At 49.4% G+C, this 17946-nt stretch overlaps 1 protein-coding gene across 6 annotated transcripts in view; it reads right to left on the reverse strand.

The window, feature by feature from the left end:
• Positions 1 to 3321: 3321 nt before the first annotated feature.
• Positions 3322 to 17946, reverse strand: part of ERC1 (ELKS/RAB6-interacting/CAST family member 1) — a 317123-nt gene continuing 302498 nt past the window's right edge. For 4 of the 6 annotated variants that reach the window (XM_058656085.1, XM_058656087.1, XM_058656088.1 and 1 more), the window contains one exon: positions 3323 to 3974. In XM_058656085.1, the coding sequence (XP_058512068.1) occupies positions 3837 to 3974 (138 nt within the window). In that variant the 3' untranslated portion in view covers positions 3323 to 3836. Of the gene's footprint in view, positions 3975 to 17946 lie in introns of all 6 variants that reach the window. The other 2 variants (XM_058656089.1, XM_058656090.1) reach the window with 1 other exon arrangement.

A 17946-nucleotide genomic window follows, 5' to 3' on the forward strand; every position in this document is an offset into this window, starting at 1 on the left:
GGTGGCCCCTCTGTGGCCTACGTGCCCAGCCCACCCGGGATGGGTGGAGGAGCCCAGCCGCCTCGTAGCTTGAATTCCATGATCAATGTGATATCACTTTGCATTTTCTTTTTTAAGACACGGCTCTTGAATTTTTTCAGTTCTACAGCTACATTTTAATATTTTTATAATCTCAACAATGGACACAAGGTAACTTGTCCCGATTCTCTGGATCACACAGACAATATTGACAAGCAGAGAGACAAAGAGGAGGTGGGTGGGACAAACTCCACCTCCCCTACCCAAATCAATCCCTAAAATCATTTCTCCCCGCAGAGTCGGGGGGGAAATTCCTACAATGGGGTCACAGCACTCACCAAACACATCGGGAAAAAATAAAAGTCAGGAGACACTTGGCTACAGTTGTGACACTAAAAAGTTTGGAAACAGTTTTTGCTTAAAAAGAGTAAACACAGCCATTTTGTTCAGAAGGATTTCCCTACAGGATTATTATTTTTTTTTTTTTGTCCAAATATTCTCTTAGTTCCCGGTCACTTCCTGACAAAGCCCGGGGGGGTTGGCAGTGATGGGCGCTGGCCTGGCAGGCTCTGTGAAGGCTGCCCACGGCTTTGCTGCTGCTCTCCTCATCTCTCCGCTGGCCCAGCCTGCACCTGTCCAGGTGCGGGGATCAGGCGGGGCAGGCAGCCGTGAGCTTCTAACATGTCTAATACAGGTCCTCCAGGGGTTTATGAGAGGCTGTGTGTCACCTTCTGAGTGGTGACGCAATCCTTGTCGCTTTGGTCTTCCCTCAAAGGCACACGGGGGAGCCGGTAGGCCTGTGTCGAAGCAATGCTGGCAGGTGCATGGTCCTGGCTGGCAAACAAGTCCCAAAGCCGTTGCTGCCCTCAGACGGGGCAGGGCCGGCCGGGTCTGGCAGCCGACCAGGGCTCTCTGGGACGACCTCTCCATCTTCCCGTACTATAGGGGAGGGGTGAGCCACGGAGATCCTCTCAGAAAACCGAGGTGGCTAGTCACAGAGCCACCAGTGGTCTCACTGCCACCTGCTTGCCCAGTACTTCTAAAGCCCAAGTGGCAGGAGGAAGAGCCATGATCTTTTTTTTTTTTTTTTGGATTGTAAGGTGCAACCACCGAGGTGAGAGCTGGGCTGGATCCGGGCAGGCCCATTCATCCTGCTAAATGCACAAAGCCCATTTTCAAGTCTTTTTCCATTTGAAATGGTATCCAAGTTTTTGTGGATATCAATTCAGACACTTCATCCTTGACTCAACGAGCAAGTGCCTGGGAAAGAGGTATATGAGAAGATGAGCAACCTGCATCGCCGTCTTCAGTCAGGAGGTCCAGGCTGCGTCCCACCTGTTCTTCCTTCGTGCCTCTCTGAGGGCCTTGAGTCGGGGTACAGATCTTCAGGTGCCGACAGGCAACTGGATTTGCTGATGGAATGGGGGCTGTTTGGGGAAGATGACAGGCAACCTGCAGTGAGCTTCCAAAGCCATAAGCCTTCAGTGGCCATTGGGTGACCGTGTGAAACCATGAATGCCAGGGCAACAGTTATGGACAGAGTCCTTGCCGGGTGGGGGCTTCTCACATGGTCTGAACTCAGTGAGACCCTCTGGGTGCTGGGAATGCCATTCACTTTGCCCTGACCACGCAGGGAGATCATTTTTACCATCCAACTCCTGCCACACAGTTCCCGGATTCATCTGAGAAGCCAGATTGCCTACCAAGGGGCACCAAGAAGATTCCCTGTCCTGATTCACAGACACCAAACAGGTGTCCGACCCATAAGTTCTTCTCGGAAGCGCTTCTTGCTTCTGTCAGTTTTCTGGAAGGGATGTGATGACGAAGGTCGGACGGGTAAGAAGGCAGGTGTGACGCGGCGGGTCGCACACCATGTGGGCCAGAGCAGCACGTGTTGCCCTAGAAGACAAGGGCCCAGGGTCACCTGCTCAGAGCCTTCCCCTCCTGGGTCTCCTCTGTTCTACCAGAGGCCTGGGAAGCCTGGCACATTGCAGTGGATAAAGTGAGATTCCAATACTTTAGCTCTGGAGCACCAGGGGCCTTCTAGACGCCTTCCGGTAAAAGCAGGTAACTGACCAGAAGCAACCAGCACTTACTTCCTAAACGCCCCGCCCCGCCCCCAGGAAACATTTCAGTAAGAGGTTTATGAACAGAAACCATTTAAACCTGTGATAAGGTGCTCTCCACAGCATCTTTCTGCCAGAGGGTGGGTTTTACAGCAGGCCAGGAGGGAGACCCGGGGTCTGAACATCGAGAAGTTACTGAGCCAGTCAAGGGCGGCTGGCGCATAGAGCTGGGCTGATACCTGTGACAGGCGGAATTCAGCTCTTGGGAAGTGGGGAAGGAGCGAGCGGAAAAGGCAATACGGAAGCTCTGCTTACGAGCTGTGGGTCTGGTGGGCTTGCGGTGACCAAGGCAGTGGAGGGGGTGTTTGTGTGAGGCGGCCTCTCTCCAGGTGCCTGACCGCTGATGACTGCCTAGCCTATGCCCGGGAAAAATGTCCTTCGAAATGCCAACTCTTGTCAACCAGATTTCCAATGGGGCCGACTTTCTGATTTACGGCGTGGTGAGGCGTCACGAATGGATGCCCAGGACCCCCTGAGTGGGGCACGCTTGAAGGGTGACAACCACAAACCACCAATGTGGGATCCTGCAGGCCGCCAGTGGACTCTGCTGCCAGGGCACCTGCCATGTTTGTGACACTGAGGAAACGAAAATGTTCGGTAGCCCAAGACTTCTCTAGAAGGAAACCTCTGTTAGGATGGGCAGGGGAAGGCACACCTGTTTTTGTGCGTGGACTCAGAGCTGCGTCCCCCAGGATGTGCCACACTATTCCCTGCCAGAGAGACCCCACGCCAGGGCGAGCACTTGTCCGAGTGCGCATCCTTGAAGTGTTTTTCCAAATTAAAGCATGGGGAAATGAACCTGTGTGTAAGAAAGATTCTTTTGTCTTGCAAGAAGGTTCCAGGCAATGCTCAGGGTTGGCGTCCCAAGGGTGCCAGCCGGGAGCAGAGTTGGCAGGGACAGGAGGGCAGGCAGAACTCCAGGGGAGCAGGCCAGGGGAAGGCAGCCTGGCATGTCCCCTTTGGGAGGGACAGGGCCTGGTCTGGGAACCCTCATGTTTCTTTCAGTTACAGACCACCATTTCACAACGAAGTAGGCCAAGGGTGAAGGTCTTACATGAGACAGACCAAGTGAACCACGCTAACCCTGTTGTTCGCCAGCTGAGGAACAGGGCGAGCAGGGCTGAGAGGGACACCTGGGCCTGGGGTGAGGATGCCAGGGCTGCAGGTGACGCCGTTGCACAGGACAAGGAGGTGACAAAGGCATGACACAGAGCTGGTGCCCTCGCTCTACCCTGCCTCTTCCTTTCCACTCTTTCTGAGGGTTCAAAACAAAACAGAAACAAAACAAGATAAAACTTTTGGGAGAAAGCACCTATCTGTGTTGGTGGGACACGCTCAGCTTTCCAGACAACTGGGAGGCATTCTCTTGGCACACGGAATCCCACGTGGAGTCCAGAGTTAGTTCTCACGCCAAAGGAAGGAAGGGCAGAGGGCCTTCGACCCAGCATCTCTGGCGAGGGGCAGAGCCACCAGCTTCCAGTTCTCTGCTCCAGATGCGTGGGGAGGATGGAGCAGTTCTTCATGGAGACCCGGAACGGCAGTGCAAGGTGACAGATGTAGACACGGGGCTGGAATCACACTTCTGCAGGACAGGTCGTGGCTTGTAGTGTTGGGGGCCAGCAGGTGTCCGGTTGCCTGTGGGTCTGCAGTTCTTTCTCTCGGGGCCCTGGCGCTCCACGGCCTGGGGCGGGGTCAGGAGGACTCCTCCAGCGCGTTCACCACCTGCTCCAGGATGTCGGGGCAGTGGTCTGCGATCTGTTGAAGGATGGCGTTGGCAAACTCCTGCAGCTCTGCGTTGTCCTGCTCACCTTTCCGTAGCTCGTCCTGGAGCTGAAGGGGAAGAGAGAGGCGCATGTCAGATCAGAGTGGTCCTGGTGGCAAGGAGTTAAGAATCACTGCTTCGGGCCAGTGTCATGGTGTCCTAAGCCAAGCCTTCTAACTGCGGCGTTGGCGTCCCACGTGGTTAAAGGTTTGTGTTTTTGCTGCTCCACTTTTTTAAAAATGTCTTTATGTGGAAGAACGTACCTAATCACCACTACTTGTGAATTGCTTCATTATTATCTTTTTTTTTTAAAGGTTTATTTATTTTTATTGGAAAGGCAGATTTAGAGAGGAGAAGAGACAGAGAGGAAGATCTTTTTTGTCCACTGATTCACTCCCCAGGTGGCCATAACGGCTGGAGCTATGCTGATCCAAAGCCAGCAGCCAGGAGCCTCTTCCGGGTCTCCCATGCGGGGGCTGGGTCCCAATGCTTTGGGCCGTCCTGCACTGCTTTCCCAGGCCACAAGCAGGGAGCTGGATGGGAAGCAGGGCAGCTGGGACACAAACCAGTGCCAATACGGAATCCTAGCACATGCAAGGCGAGGACTTTAGCCACTAGGCTATCACAACAGGCCTGGCTGCTCCACTTCTAATTCAGCTTTCTGCTAACAGCCTTGGAATGAAGCTGGCTTAAGTCCTGGCGTCCCCTGCACCCACTTGGGAGATGCGGAAGGAGCTCCTAGCTCCAGATCATCTCAGTTCTGGTTGTTGTGGCCAACTGGGGAGTGAGCCAGCAGATGTAAGTTATCTTCTCCCCTCTCTATAATTCTGCCTTTCAAAACACAGATAAGTAAATAAGTAAGAAAAAGAAAAGAACCCTGCTGTTAGTCAAGATCTGACAGAAGGAGGCTGGCTCTAGGTGAGGCCTCCTGGCAGCCACGTTAGTGATGACAAAAGTATCAAGGGGGGTGGGTGGGTGGGTGTTGAGTTCAGCGGCTGGAACACCTGCCTCATTGGAGGGTCTGGTCTCCACGCTAGGCTTCCAATCCTGACTTCAGCTTCATGCCAATGCTGACCCTGGCAGGCAGCGCTGATGACTCCAGGGCCTGGCTTCCTGCCCCCTCCTCACGTGGCAGACTTGCTGGGCTGAGCTGCCAGTCTCGGCCTCGGGGGTGAGGCAGCTCTTCCTGTTTCTCTCCCTCTCTGTCCTTCACATGGACAGACATTTCTGAAGCACGGAAGTACAGATCCAATGTCTTCGTGCAAACGAGGCCCAAAGAGGGCAGTGGAGGGTCCCAGGCCCCAAGCTGCTGAGCTGCAGGTTTCCACCGACCGTCCTACCCTTCGGTTCTCCAGGGAACACTCACCCCTGGCTGGGAGAGGGCCCCGGTGCCCCATGTCCCAAGAGAACTCAGAGCAGAGAGGGCGGCTTTCTTTGTCATGAACCACCTCCAGTTTAATAGTAGCCTTTCAGTTTTTTTTTTCTTATTTAGAAAACACTACACATATATTAGCCAAAATTTGGAAAAGAAAGAAAAGCACCAAGAAAAAAGAAATCCACAGTATTACCATCATCTAGATGTAATCAGTATTATTTTGTTATATATTTAAGATTTTGTGTTTATATACATGTACCTTTTAGAAACAAAATAACAATGATATAGATTATTTGTATAAACTGATTTTCAATCAGTAAGTATATTCGAGAGGCAAGCTCTGACATATGGCAGGGTAACCCACCGTTCAGGATACCTGATTTCCATACTGAAGTAATGAGGACTGAATCCACCCCCTGGTTTTGAACTAGCTTCTTGCTAATGTGCCTGAGAGGCCACACAAGTAACTGTTTCTGCCACCCAGATGACATGCCTGGCTCCTGGCATCAGTCTGGCCCAGCCCAGGCTGTTGTGGCCATATGGGGAGTGAATCTCACGATGGAAGAGGTCTCTCTCTTTCACTTCTTCTGTGACTGCCTTTCAATAAACTAAATATATCTTTAAAAAAAGTAGAAATAAAAATGAAAGATTTTTGGGCACAGAGTGGTAGTGTAGTGGCTAAAGTCCCTGCCTTGAACATGCCAGGATCCCATATGGGTGCCAGTTCTAATCCTAGCCACCCCGTTTCCCATCCAGTTCCCTGCTTGTGGCCTGGGAAGGCAGTCGAGGACGGTCCAAAACTTGGGACCCTGCATCCACGTGGGAGACCTGGAGGAGGCTCCTGGCTTTGGATGGGCTCAGCTCTGGCTGTTGCGGCTGCTTGGGGAGTGAATCATTTCATGCAAGATCTTCTTCTCTGTCTGTCTTCCTCTCTATCTATCTGAATTTGCTATAAAAAAAAATAAATCTTTAAAAAAAAGTGAAAGATTTTAGTGGATATCTATTTTTCTAAGTACTAGAAATACTTTTCTGAATCAAATACCAAAGGCTTTCTAGAATTTGATAATTGATTCTAAAATTTATCCTGAGGTATAAATATTTGAGAAAAGTCAAGAAAAGTTACTTTAAAAATCTTAATAGATTTTAAAGGCACGCACACACACACACACACACATCACCAATTGGCTGGTTCACTCCCTAAATTCTCACAACAGCTGGAGTTCTTGAGGTCAAAGCTGACACTCAATCCTGGTAACCCATTGAGTCAAGGGGATCCTAGTATGTGAATTAGCACCTGCTGTACTGCAAGTAGCATATGAATGGCTGTGTGAAATCCTCACCTAGAAAATACTTTAAAAAATTATTTGAGAGAGAGAGAGAGAGAGAGAGAGAGAGAGAGAGCGCTCCTACTCATGAACTCTCATGTGTGCCCGCAGCAGCTGTGGCTGAAGCCAAGAGGTGTTAACTCCAGCCAGGTCTCCCAGGTGGGCGGCAGGAGGCCAGCCACCTGAGCTATCGCTGCTGCCTCCCGGGGTCTGCACTGCTCAGAGGGCAGAGCCAGAACCACAGCCAGGAGTGAAATCCAGCCACTGCGACTTGAGACGCAGGCACGGCTAGGCTAAACACTGGCGTCCCGGAAACTATTTTAAAGCAAGAATGATGTGAGTCTTGCTCAACCAGATGATCAAACATATGATAAAGATGCACTAATTCGAAGAATGTTGTATTATAACATAAATTCACTGGGATGTGCAACTTGTTAAAGAAGTACTTCAAATTAAGGTATTGGGGCTGGCACTGTGGTGTAGTTGGTCAAGCTGTGGAGCTGCTGCCTGTGTCACGCTCTTACCTGGGCCCTGGTTTGTGTCCCAACAGCTCCCTTTTCAATCCAGCTCCCTGCAAATGCATCTGGGAAAACAGTGGAGGATGACCCTAGTGTTTGGGTTCCTGCCACCCATGGGGGAGACCTGGTCGAAGCTCCTGGCTTTAGCCTGTCTCAGCCCTTGCTGTTGCAAACTCTTGGGAAGTGGATCAGCCGATGGAAAATCTCCAACTCTGATTTTCAAATCAATCATCAATCAATCAATCAATCAAACTTGGGATGGAGAGGAAGAAGAAGTATCTTAAGAGGCATGTCAAAGACCTGCCCCCACTGACTTTCTGAAGAATGTGTCAGGTGACCGAAGAGATGGAAAACATGGAGAAGGAAGCTTACTTGGTTTTTACTCATTGGAGGGAGTTACAGGTTCTTCATGGCAGGGCTGGCTCTTCAAGAGTGACAAAACCCCCCTGGGGCAGGTCAGGCCTGTGCACTCACAGTCAAACGACCCCCCTCTACTACACAGCTTTAGGGGAGCCACACCTAGGGTACTGTGTTCCATTCCAGACACCTCATTACCAGAAAAAAAAAAAATGGACACAAACTGGAATCAATTCAAAGAAAGATGGAAGAAGCTCATTTTATGAGACAAGATTCTAAGAACTAACCATGACAGCTGGCTGCTAAGGAAGTGCTCCTTAAGGAGGAGGGAGCCCGATTAGTGCCTGCAAAAGTCAGGGGGAGGGGCCCGGCGGCGTGGCCTAGTGGCTAAAGTCCTCGCCTTGAATGCCCCGGGATCCCATATGGGCGCCGGTTCTAATCCCGGCAGCTCCACTTCCCATCCAGCTCCCTGCTTGTGGCCTGGGAAAGCAGTCAAGGACGGCCCAAGGCTTTGGGACTCTGCACCCAGGTGGGAGACCTGTCAGTTCCCTCCTGGGGCCTCCTGCGGTGGAAGAAACTCTGTATTCCTTTCCTCATATCCTTGCCTGGATAATCCTGCCTTTAGCTTTGGGAAGGGTAATGACAGTAGTAACTAACTCCCTGGACATGACTGCAGGCCAAGCATTGTTCTAAGTATGTCACTGCATCCACACACCTCGTAGCCTTCCGTTTCAATTTGCTTACTTTTGAGGTATACCTCTCCATCCTTTCAATATACTGGAGAAATAGGGCAACAGAGAAGTCCTGACCTTCCGTACCAGGGCTTTTTTTTTTTTTTTTTTTTTTTTTAAGCAAAAGCTCTCAGTGCATTTTCTTTTCTTCCTTCCTATCCATCCTTCTAAGACTTTTATTTTGATGAAAGTCAATAGGAGGTACAAGAGAAAAAGAGACAAGAGAGATCTTCCACTTGGTGGTTCACTCCCTAGACGGCCACAACAGCTGGGGCTGGGCTGATCCAAAACCAGGGCCTTCTTCCGGGGCACTCAGGTGGGTACGGGGGGCCCAAAGTTCTTGGGCCCTCTTTTGCTGCCTTCCCAGGCCACTGGCAAGGAGCTGGATGGGAAGTGGACTCACTGGGACTAGAACTTGTATACATATGGGTTGCTGGTGCCTCAGGTAGAGGCTTAGCTTATAATTGCCATGGCACCAACTCCACCAGGAATGTTTGACTTTTAGTTCTTACTGGTTGCTTTTCTTTATAGGTCCTTATAGATGTTTTCATTTTGTAGTCAAGCCAAAAACTGAGGCAAAAACTTAAAAATATACTGATTGGTTACTTCTTTTTTCTGTGCATTTCTTGCTAATGCCATTTCCAGATCACGTTCCTTTTGAATTAGTTTCTTCCTTTTGCTCTCCTGGCCACAACAGCATTAAGGGCTTTCACATCTTAGTATCTCTTGGCTTACTGCAATGATCTCATAACTACCTCAACCCTGGTGTCCCTGTCCTCAAACAGGCTGCAATGGGTCCCTCCTACCCTTCCAATATCTCATGATTTCCTATCTACAAAATAAAACTCAAACTTTTGGGAACGGTGGCCAATGCTTCAATTTCATTTCCTGAAATGCACTTGACATTGTCTGAATGATCTTTTCGTTTGATGTGGTCCTGCCTCCCAGAATGTGGACAAGGCTTCCTCCTACACACCTTTCTTCTCCATCATTCTCAGCCTTCATGGTTGAGCTCAGTTGGCCCTTTGCTCTGTTAGGCCTTCCTTGGTCAGAGGTGAACACTGCTACTTTATTCATTTTATTTCCTGCTTTGAGAGTTGGTTAGGTTTCATTCCACTGCCTCCCCCCACCCATCTGCTGTTACGAAAACCCTTGGATGAATTCTGTCTTGTATACCAATGACACCTAGCAAAATATTTGTACTTGTAGATAATCTAAAACTGATTGGTGAACACAATGAAGCAATAGATACTAATACTGGAGGAAAGTCCTGGCACCTTTCTGACGAACTTTGGAAGATCAAATCTGGAGGCTAATGCCATGGAGTAGCCTGCAGTCCTGGCATTCCATGTGGGTGCCAAACCGCATCTCAGCAGCTTTACTTCCAATCCAGCTCCCTGCTAATGTACCTGGGAAGGTAGTGGAGGATGACTCAAGTTCTTGGGCCCCTGCACTCACGTGGAAAACCCAAAAGATGCTCTCTGTTCCTGGCTTCAGACTGGCTTAGCTCTGGCTTTTGCAATGTTTAGGGAGTAAACCAGTGGATGGAAGATCTCTCTCTCTCTCTCTCCCTTCTAATTGCCTTTCAAACAAAAAATAAAAATTAAAATAAAATAAAAAATATCAAATTCAAAGCCTCAGCATATTAAAAACTGTCTTCAGCTGCAAGTCTTTAGTAGATGATATGACACACAAACTCTCCATGGTGTCATCCTACCTTTGTTTAAAATTCTTGAAAAAGATGGAATTTGGGACAAGCATAGAATATGAAGGTGGCCCCAGGCAGGAATTTTCTGGTGTTTGTCTGCTCAATGTTACTCTAATGTATTCTGTTCTTAGTAGCTGGTTCAGCCCTCCTTGAACTCCAAGTAGTAATGTAATTTTTAGAGGAACCTGAGCCAAGAATCACAAAGGCAACAGCAATTCAATCTGAACGCCTGAAGCAACCCACACGGGATCTGCGTGGAGCAGACAGAGGTGGCCCCCAAAGGACACGGAGGCCGCTCAGAGGAGAGGTCCTACACGTCACGGCCGCTGAAAGCCCAGCTAGGGAGGGCAGGCTGGAGGAGAAAGCACCTGCTGCCCTCCTGCTTTCCTTGTGGGGACAACCACAGAGAACTGGGCGGATGCAGTGAAGATACACCGTTTGGCTCCATGGAGGAGTGTAAGAACTGCTGGTGGGGACACCTAGTGCTTGGCACCAGTCGTGGCTTTAGCGAAGGGACCACATCTCTCCATGATCAAGCTGAGAGCATGAGGGAGAGCTCCTAGACAGATACGCGATGGGAACTTCTCAAAACAGAGGAACGGCTCAGAATTCTGCAGACTTGGCCCAGTTTCAAGGTAAACAATTCTCTCTTCATAGTCACAAAGGATGAGGTGAAAAAGACAGGATGTATTGATGGGTATAAAGAAGGGATGGTAACAAGACAGGTCACTGGGTAAGTTCAGTTATGGTTGGCAGTGACTCAGATGGATTCCTTTCAGCAGATGGGTTTCGTGGTGGCCAGGAAACTATGCAGAAATGCCTAGTTTGGTTGGTTTAGACAGGAAAGAGTCTTAACATGAGGTTTTCACAGCCAGGTTCCAGGAGGCACAGGCCATGAGGCCTGAACAATAACAGCTGAAAAATGAATGGAGCCTCTTGGAGGGGGTGCGTCAGGTGGAAGTGGGCTGGTCCTGGCCAGGGCTGGTGGATGACCCCCTCACCCAATTTAACAGGCTACTCAGCAGCCAGGAAGGTATAAAATACCTCTCCAGTTTGGATTTCCAAACACCTGGGAAAAAGGGCAATGCACTTTGCCATCCTGTTTTTCGAACAGAACCTAACATTTGTCTGGTCTGATTGACCCGAAAGCCAGGCGGATGTTCCCTGTAGGCATTCAGTCTATTTCCACTTTGCAGAACCTAGCACTTAGTATGAGGGAAATTAGTCAAGTTTGTCTTGAAAAATGCTTCCTGGTCTGGTCCGGCTATGGTTACTGCAGCCATCTGGGGAATGGGAATCAGTGTTTTCTCTCTTGTTCTGCCTTCTAAACAAACAAATCAAATTTCCCACAGATCAAGCCTTCCTCAGAGTCCTTTCCTTGAGACTTTTAACTCCTGCAGCTTTCCATCTAAGGTTTCTACCCACCCCAGCAGCCTGCAGTGCCACGCCCGAAGTGACTGCACCCAAGTCCCACAGCTCTGTCCAAGGTCTGCTGGCTGCCCAATGGTCCCGAGTGGCCTCTGGGCCTTCCTTCTTTCCTCTCCCTCCTGGGTGATGAGCTTCTTGCCAGACAGTGTCTAAGTTTGTTTTTATAGAGAGGCAAGGTTGCTGGTGTTCAGGCCAAAAGGAAGGAAGTGTTACTGCTCCCCCATGACTAACCTTGAAAACAAAGGCATAATAAAAACAAGATTTTGACTCCAATTGGACTTGTGTATCCACAGTAAAAGTTCCACTGCCATCCTCTAGGTTTCCCATGGTGATGGCAAGGCCTTCCCCTCACCTTCCTTTGGGATGGCTTTGAGCTCTGAAGCAGGCAACGCACACAGCTGCCTTTCAGCACGAGCAACATCAGTGGAAGGGGCCCACTGAGTATTCATGACATATACCTGAAGGGAGTTTGCTTTTTCAGTATTTTAAAATCAGATCCCCTGTTAGTCGTTCTCAAAGCTTAGAGGCAGGGCTGGCATAGGGGTGTGGCAGGTCCTCTTGTGACTCTGAATGGCTCAGGTACTTGAGCCCCTGACACTCATCTGGGAACCCTGATGGAGTTCCAGGCTGCTGGCCTCGCCCTGGCCATTGTGGTAATATGGGCAGTGAACCACTATGTGGAAGACCTCTCTCTTGCTCTCTTAAACACAAATAAACAGTTTCCAAAAAGGATAGAAACTAGTAGAGCAGTTACATAACCAGGGGCCAGCACTGTGGTATAGCAGGCTAAACTGTTACCTGTGGCACCTGCATTCTAAAAGGCACTGATCAGTTCAAGTCCCAACTGCTCCATTTCCAATCCAGCTCCCTGATAACGTGCCTGAGAAAGTAGTGGAAGATGTTTCAAGCACTTGGGCCCCTGAATCTATATGGGAGACCTGGAGGAGGCTCTTAGCTGTTGGTTTCAGATTGTCTCAGCTCTGGCTGTTGCAGCCATTTGGAGAGTGAATCAGTGGATGGAAGGTCTTTCTGCCTTTCCTTCTCTCTAACTCTGCCTTTCAAATAAAAATAAAACAGATCTTAAAAAAAGTTACATAATGCTGTAATCAGGGGAAGATGGCCCAAGAACTTGAGTTTCTGTAACCCATGTGGGAGATCAGGATGGAATTCCTGGCTTCTGGCTTTGGCCTGGTCCAGCTCTGGCTATTTCAGCCATTTGGGGAATGGGAAACAGTAGATGAAAGACCTTGTTTTCTCTGTTGTTCTGCCTTCTAAACAAACAAATCAAATCAAATCAAATTAGAAAACAAAACAAAACCAAAAAACAAACAAACACGAAAATCAAAAACAAATCAATAGCTATTGTTTCCCAGCCACTGCCGAACCTTAAAAGAAACAAAAATAACTGCTTTCGGTTTCTAACTGTATAGGTCAGATCACCAAGGCCTAAAGAGGTTCTGCAGCTTGCTTGTTAGGTTGGACTGGCAGCAGCACAGGCTTCAGAGAAAATGAGTATGCATTATGCAGCAAGCGTGGCGGTTAGAGGAGCAGACCACATCTCCAGACACCCACATCTCCGTGGGGAAGAGGAATTCTTATAGGAAAAAGTTATACAAGGACCGTGAGGTCCCAGGTCTGAGTGGCACAAACTGGCCGGCTGATGGACGACAGGGCACTTGGAGACCCCTCAGCGCTGTCACATCACCCACTGCTGTTTACTGCTCTCCTGAGGGTTAGAATCAAAGGTTCTATTTGGAAGGTTATTTTGTGAAAGGCAATCACCAAGAGGCTGAGGAACCTAGGTCTAAGTGAACAGTGGCTAAGTCCCTGGCTTGAGAACAGTGCCCAGTTAGAATCCAAACTTGGCTTCTGCATCCTGCTTCTTGCTCATGTTCAGCCTGGGAGGCAGCAGGTGACAGTTCAAGCACTAATATCCTAATGTCTTCATTTCTATTGTGGCCAGGCAGTTCTTCAGGGGCTGGCTGCTTTCCTGCCTCCAGTATACTTCTCTGAGCTTGAGTTTGCTCTGCACATGAGATCCTGTGCCCACCCGCTCCCAGTCCTGCCCTCTTTCCTGAAAGGCTGTATTTTGCTGTAGATGCCCTACCTTCTTGGAACACATGAGGAAGAGGAGTGAACAGAGTGGCAAGAAACAGGAAACAGGACCACAGGAAATCCAAGTGGGGGAGGGAGTTACGAGTTTGGCCTAAGCGATTCCAATTCTGAAGCAACTAGATTTGAGTACCAGCTCCCCTGTTAATGGGCACCCTGGCAGGTAACAGATGGCAGCTCAAGTGACTGGGTCCCTGCTGCCCATGTGGGAGATCTGGATTGAGCTCCTGGCTCCTGGGTTCAGTCTGGCCCATCACTGGGTTGTTATGTGCATTTTGGAGAGTGAACCAGCAGACAGCAGACATAAATAATGATTTTCAAAAAGATAAAAATTGGAATAAGACTCTCCTCTCCTGTGGAAACAATCACCTAAAAAGGAGATTTACACTAGTGTGGTCCCTCTTGTAAATTTCAGGAGCTAAGAGACTGGGGTGTCACTTCTGTTACAATGTCCTTGGAATAGTGAGAGAACCTCAATGTGCAACATCCCACTCCAAGAACAAGCCAGCTACAGCCTCCTGGCAGAATCTTATGCTGAAGTATGGTTCTCAGACAACAGAAGGGTGGTCTCTAAGGGGCTTTGCCAGGCCAGAATTGATGATGTTGGCCTCACTGGGAAAAAAAAAAATGGAACTTTCTAAACATAACACCCAGACTTCTCAGCTAGGCAGAACTGTAAAATAGCTGTCTAGTTGATTTGATGATATCTCATATAATCTCTTAGCAATCTGTTAGCTGCAGCGTGTACAGACACTCTAAGCAAGGGCCCGGCATTATCTTTTGGAGAAGAATTCCCCTCCTTGCCAGGGGCTCCATCAGAGCAGCCTGCATTCTGGGAACCGCAGCCACAGTCAGGTTAGCCAGCCAGCCCAGTGTGTTTGCTTTGGCTCTCAGAAATGAAAAGTGTCAAAGGGAGAGGATGAAAAAACACCAAACAAAACAAACCCAAACAACTAATAAGAAATCCAATGCTGAGACTGCCAGGGAGGTAAGAAATCAGGCTTTGTTGTAGCTGAGATGGAAACGCTCAACCAGCACGAAGGCCAGTCTATGCCTGGTCTGGTTCTCTGGCTGAGCGGGAAAGCAGAGGATGCTTCCCACGGCTGCAGCGCCATGAGCTCAACGCGCCCAGAGCCAGAGGTGTGGCCTTGCTCTGCAGCTGTTTCCAGCATGCGGCCTCTTGCTCTGAGGCAGGAAGAGATTAGTCCAGTCACAGGCCAGGGAAGAGGACCCTGTGGGATGCTCTGAGTGAGCCCAAGCACCACACGGCTCCATCAGAGGGGGAACATGTGTCATACGCCACCCAGGGACATGGCAAGTTGTGTCTGTTTCTGTCTCACTGATATGGAGGAGGGTGGGGCTGAGAGAGGCACGTTATTAATTTTGAGTCACTGAAAGGAAGAAAGTGATGTGATTTGAAAGCTCCTGGGGAAAGATGGGGTTGAAAAAAATATTCCCACAGCCCCCTAAAACCTGGAAGCTTAGCAGTCACTGTGATTGACTTGGGTGAGACTGAGACTCCAGGGACACTTCCAGCCCCATGTGGCAGGGCGAGCACTTCAAACTCATCACCCTTGTGAGCACAGCTCCCCCCAGCAAGTGTGGGCAAAGCCATAGCATTGCAGGGCTCCCATGGCTTCGCACAGCTTTGTTCCCACGTGCAAGAACAGCCAAGCATGGCAAGGCTAAGCCCGTGCGGAGACAGGCGCTGTGAGAAGGAGAGGAGTCACCACCAGATGTTCTGTTTCTGCAGAGGGAAGCGGGCTCAAGCCTCGGAAGGGGCAGAGCGAGAAAGGAAGTGCTGCAAGAGAGGGTGGGCCAGGGAATCATGCCACAGGTGGCCAATCCAGACAACAGCCACTGCCCTGCCTGTCTGCGCCCTTCCTGCAGGACTGCTGCCCGTGGGTGCAGAAGCCAGCCAGGGCCTCCAGTCTAAAGGAGGGAGCATGGGAGGTGCTGGCAGAGCGACCTGCAGGAGGTGAAATAAACTTCAAAAAAATTTTTTTTTAAAAACTATTGTTTTCATAATTGAGAGGGATGCATGTGGCCATGCAGGCCCTCTGATTAGAGTGGTCAGTATGGAGGAAGGTGGGTGGGACACGTGTTCAGTCTTTTTCTTTTTTCTTTCTCCTGTGTCTGCAGGGGAGGAGGGAGAGAAGGCTGCTCCTTGCTATCAAACCACACCAGCAGCTGGGGCTGGGGAAAGTTCCTTTGGGGAAGCCCTAGAGACCCTGATGTGGGAAGAGCATTCTGAGGGTACAGACACTTCTTAGTGGAGACTTTGCTACCTCGGGACTTGGTTAGCAGACAGAAGCAGATCCCACAAGAGATTTCACAGCAGAGGAGGAGTAGGCTGCTACTACCATGGTGTCCCCTGGGCTGAGAGGCCACCTTCCTTCTCCAGGTGACCAGGCAAAGGGAGGGGGAGGGGACAGGCTTGAAATGGAAGGAAAATGTCAGGCCTGATTTCGGCCACTCAGCTTTGTTATCCCGGGTGAGCACTCCACTGGCCTCAGCTTCCTTTAGGGTAAAAAGAAAACAGATAAGAGGATTTCTGAATTCTTTGTAGGTTTAATTAAGCATGAGGAAACTCAGTTCAGGCTTCACGAAAAAAACACAAGAACGATGCCCCGCTGAGGGCTTGCGGTGGAGGGTTTGGCCCTCTGGGAGGCTCCGTGGAGCTTCTCAGCTCATGGTGTGGGGAAAACTTACCCAGCGTCTTTTGCAGGATTCCCTGCCTTCCTGCGTAGCAGCTGCCTCTTGGTATTCTGTGATGCACTCACTTGTAGGGTTAAGCATCTACGAAGGCAACTGATTTAGCCTGATACCTTGAAAAGGGTTAGCCTGATTTCCCAGGCACTCCACATACGCTGTCAAGCAGCCTGAAGTCAGAGCATCCTGCGCCATACTTTACCACGAGGCCTGGGCCACAGGCAAGAGATGAATCTGGAAACGTTCTCCTGGTAGGAACTCCTCTTTCCCCAGGCCCTCTCTGTTCTTCCCAGCCCAGATGTCAAGGGCAAACTAAGAGGATGCTGACGATGTGCTACTCTTCTTAGAGACAGCAGCTTTCAAACAAGGCAGTACCTGTAAGAAATGCTTAATCCAAATGGATAACCTGAACCAGTGAAGTTTCAGGCAATGCAAGTTGGAAAAGGTCACTCCAGGCAAGCGCCTTATCAAATACCCCATCATATTAGTTCTATGATTCAATCCTATCAGCTTTTCAAGTCTTATGATATTGTTTGTGTCTGAAGTTTGGCTTGGGGTTTACATTAGGAGAGAGTTAAGATTCCCTCAGTCTGATAACATTAAAACTACTATTTATCTTGAACAAGAACCCCATGCCAATAAGCATCGCTGTATAATTTACAGCAAGATGTTATCTTCAGTGTTCACATAAAAGGCTCCCTTGTGCCCAAGCAGGAGCATTTTCTTTCAAACTTAGGTGGTCTTTTATATAGAAAGAGCTAAACAAAGCGATGAGATAGGGGCATAGCAGGATCTTATCTCCAGAACACTCCCCACTTCATGCATTGGTGAAACTGCAGGTCTGCTCCACAGCTCATCTGGAAAGGTTCCGTCACCAAGCACAATGTGCAGAGCGCTCCGCACCGAAGCGGGCAGCAGGCTCTGCACTCCTCCAGGAGTGCTGTGGGATGAGTTCTTCACAACACACTCCTACCTTTTCACAGGCAGGCCCTGTGGTTATCTGGAATACAGTTTCCAGAGTTTGGAAGGCAGCTATCTGAAACCCTGAAGCAATTGCCTAAGCACTGGTTAGGTTCCAAAACAGGCTCCTAGAAGTCTGCTTTTTTTTTTTTTTTTTAAGTTTTGTTTATTTATTTATTTGAAAGGCAGAGTGAATGGGTGTGGGGAGAGAGCAAGAGATATTGATCGATTAATTGATCTTAAACTGCTGGTCACTGCCCCCACAACAGTTGGGACTGGGCCAGGTTGCAGCTAGAGTCAGGAAACTCATGTGGGTCTCCCAGTGGGTGGCAGGAACCCAAGACCATTGGCCATTACCTGTTGCCTCCCAGGCACAGCAGCAGGAAGCTAGGTAAGAAGCTGAGGCAGCACGGTCCATTTGAGGGACTGGGAACTGGGTTAAGCCAAGAGGTGTCTTAATTCACACCACAATACCTGCCCCATCACAAGCTTATTTTACACATAGAGTTTTAGCTCATTTTCAGCTGCACTGTGTCACTCCTCTTTCAAGCCCCATCCTAATGAACAGATCAAAGCCTTGATCCCTAGCATTCCAAGGGTTTCTGTATCCAGAGACAGGGACTTTGAGGAGGTGAGTAGGTTAAGATAAGGCGTGTGGGTGGTCCTAGTCCAACATGACCCAGGTGCTTGTGAGAGGAAATTTGCGCGCGCACACACACACACACACACACATTCAACACCAGAAATGCACAGGAATACAGGCTAGACCATGTGTAGACCACAAAAATGGAACTGAAATTCTAACTCCCTGCTG

Source organism: Ochotona princeps, chromosome 27 (assembly GCF_030435755.1).
Source record: "Ochotona princeps isolate mOchPri1 chromosome 27, mOchPri1.hap1, whole genome shotgun sequence".
In the NCBI taxonomy this organism is placed as follows: domain Eukaryota; kingdom Metazoa; phylum Chordata; class Mammalia; order Lagomorpha; family Ochotonidae; genus Ochotona; species Ochotona princeps.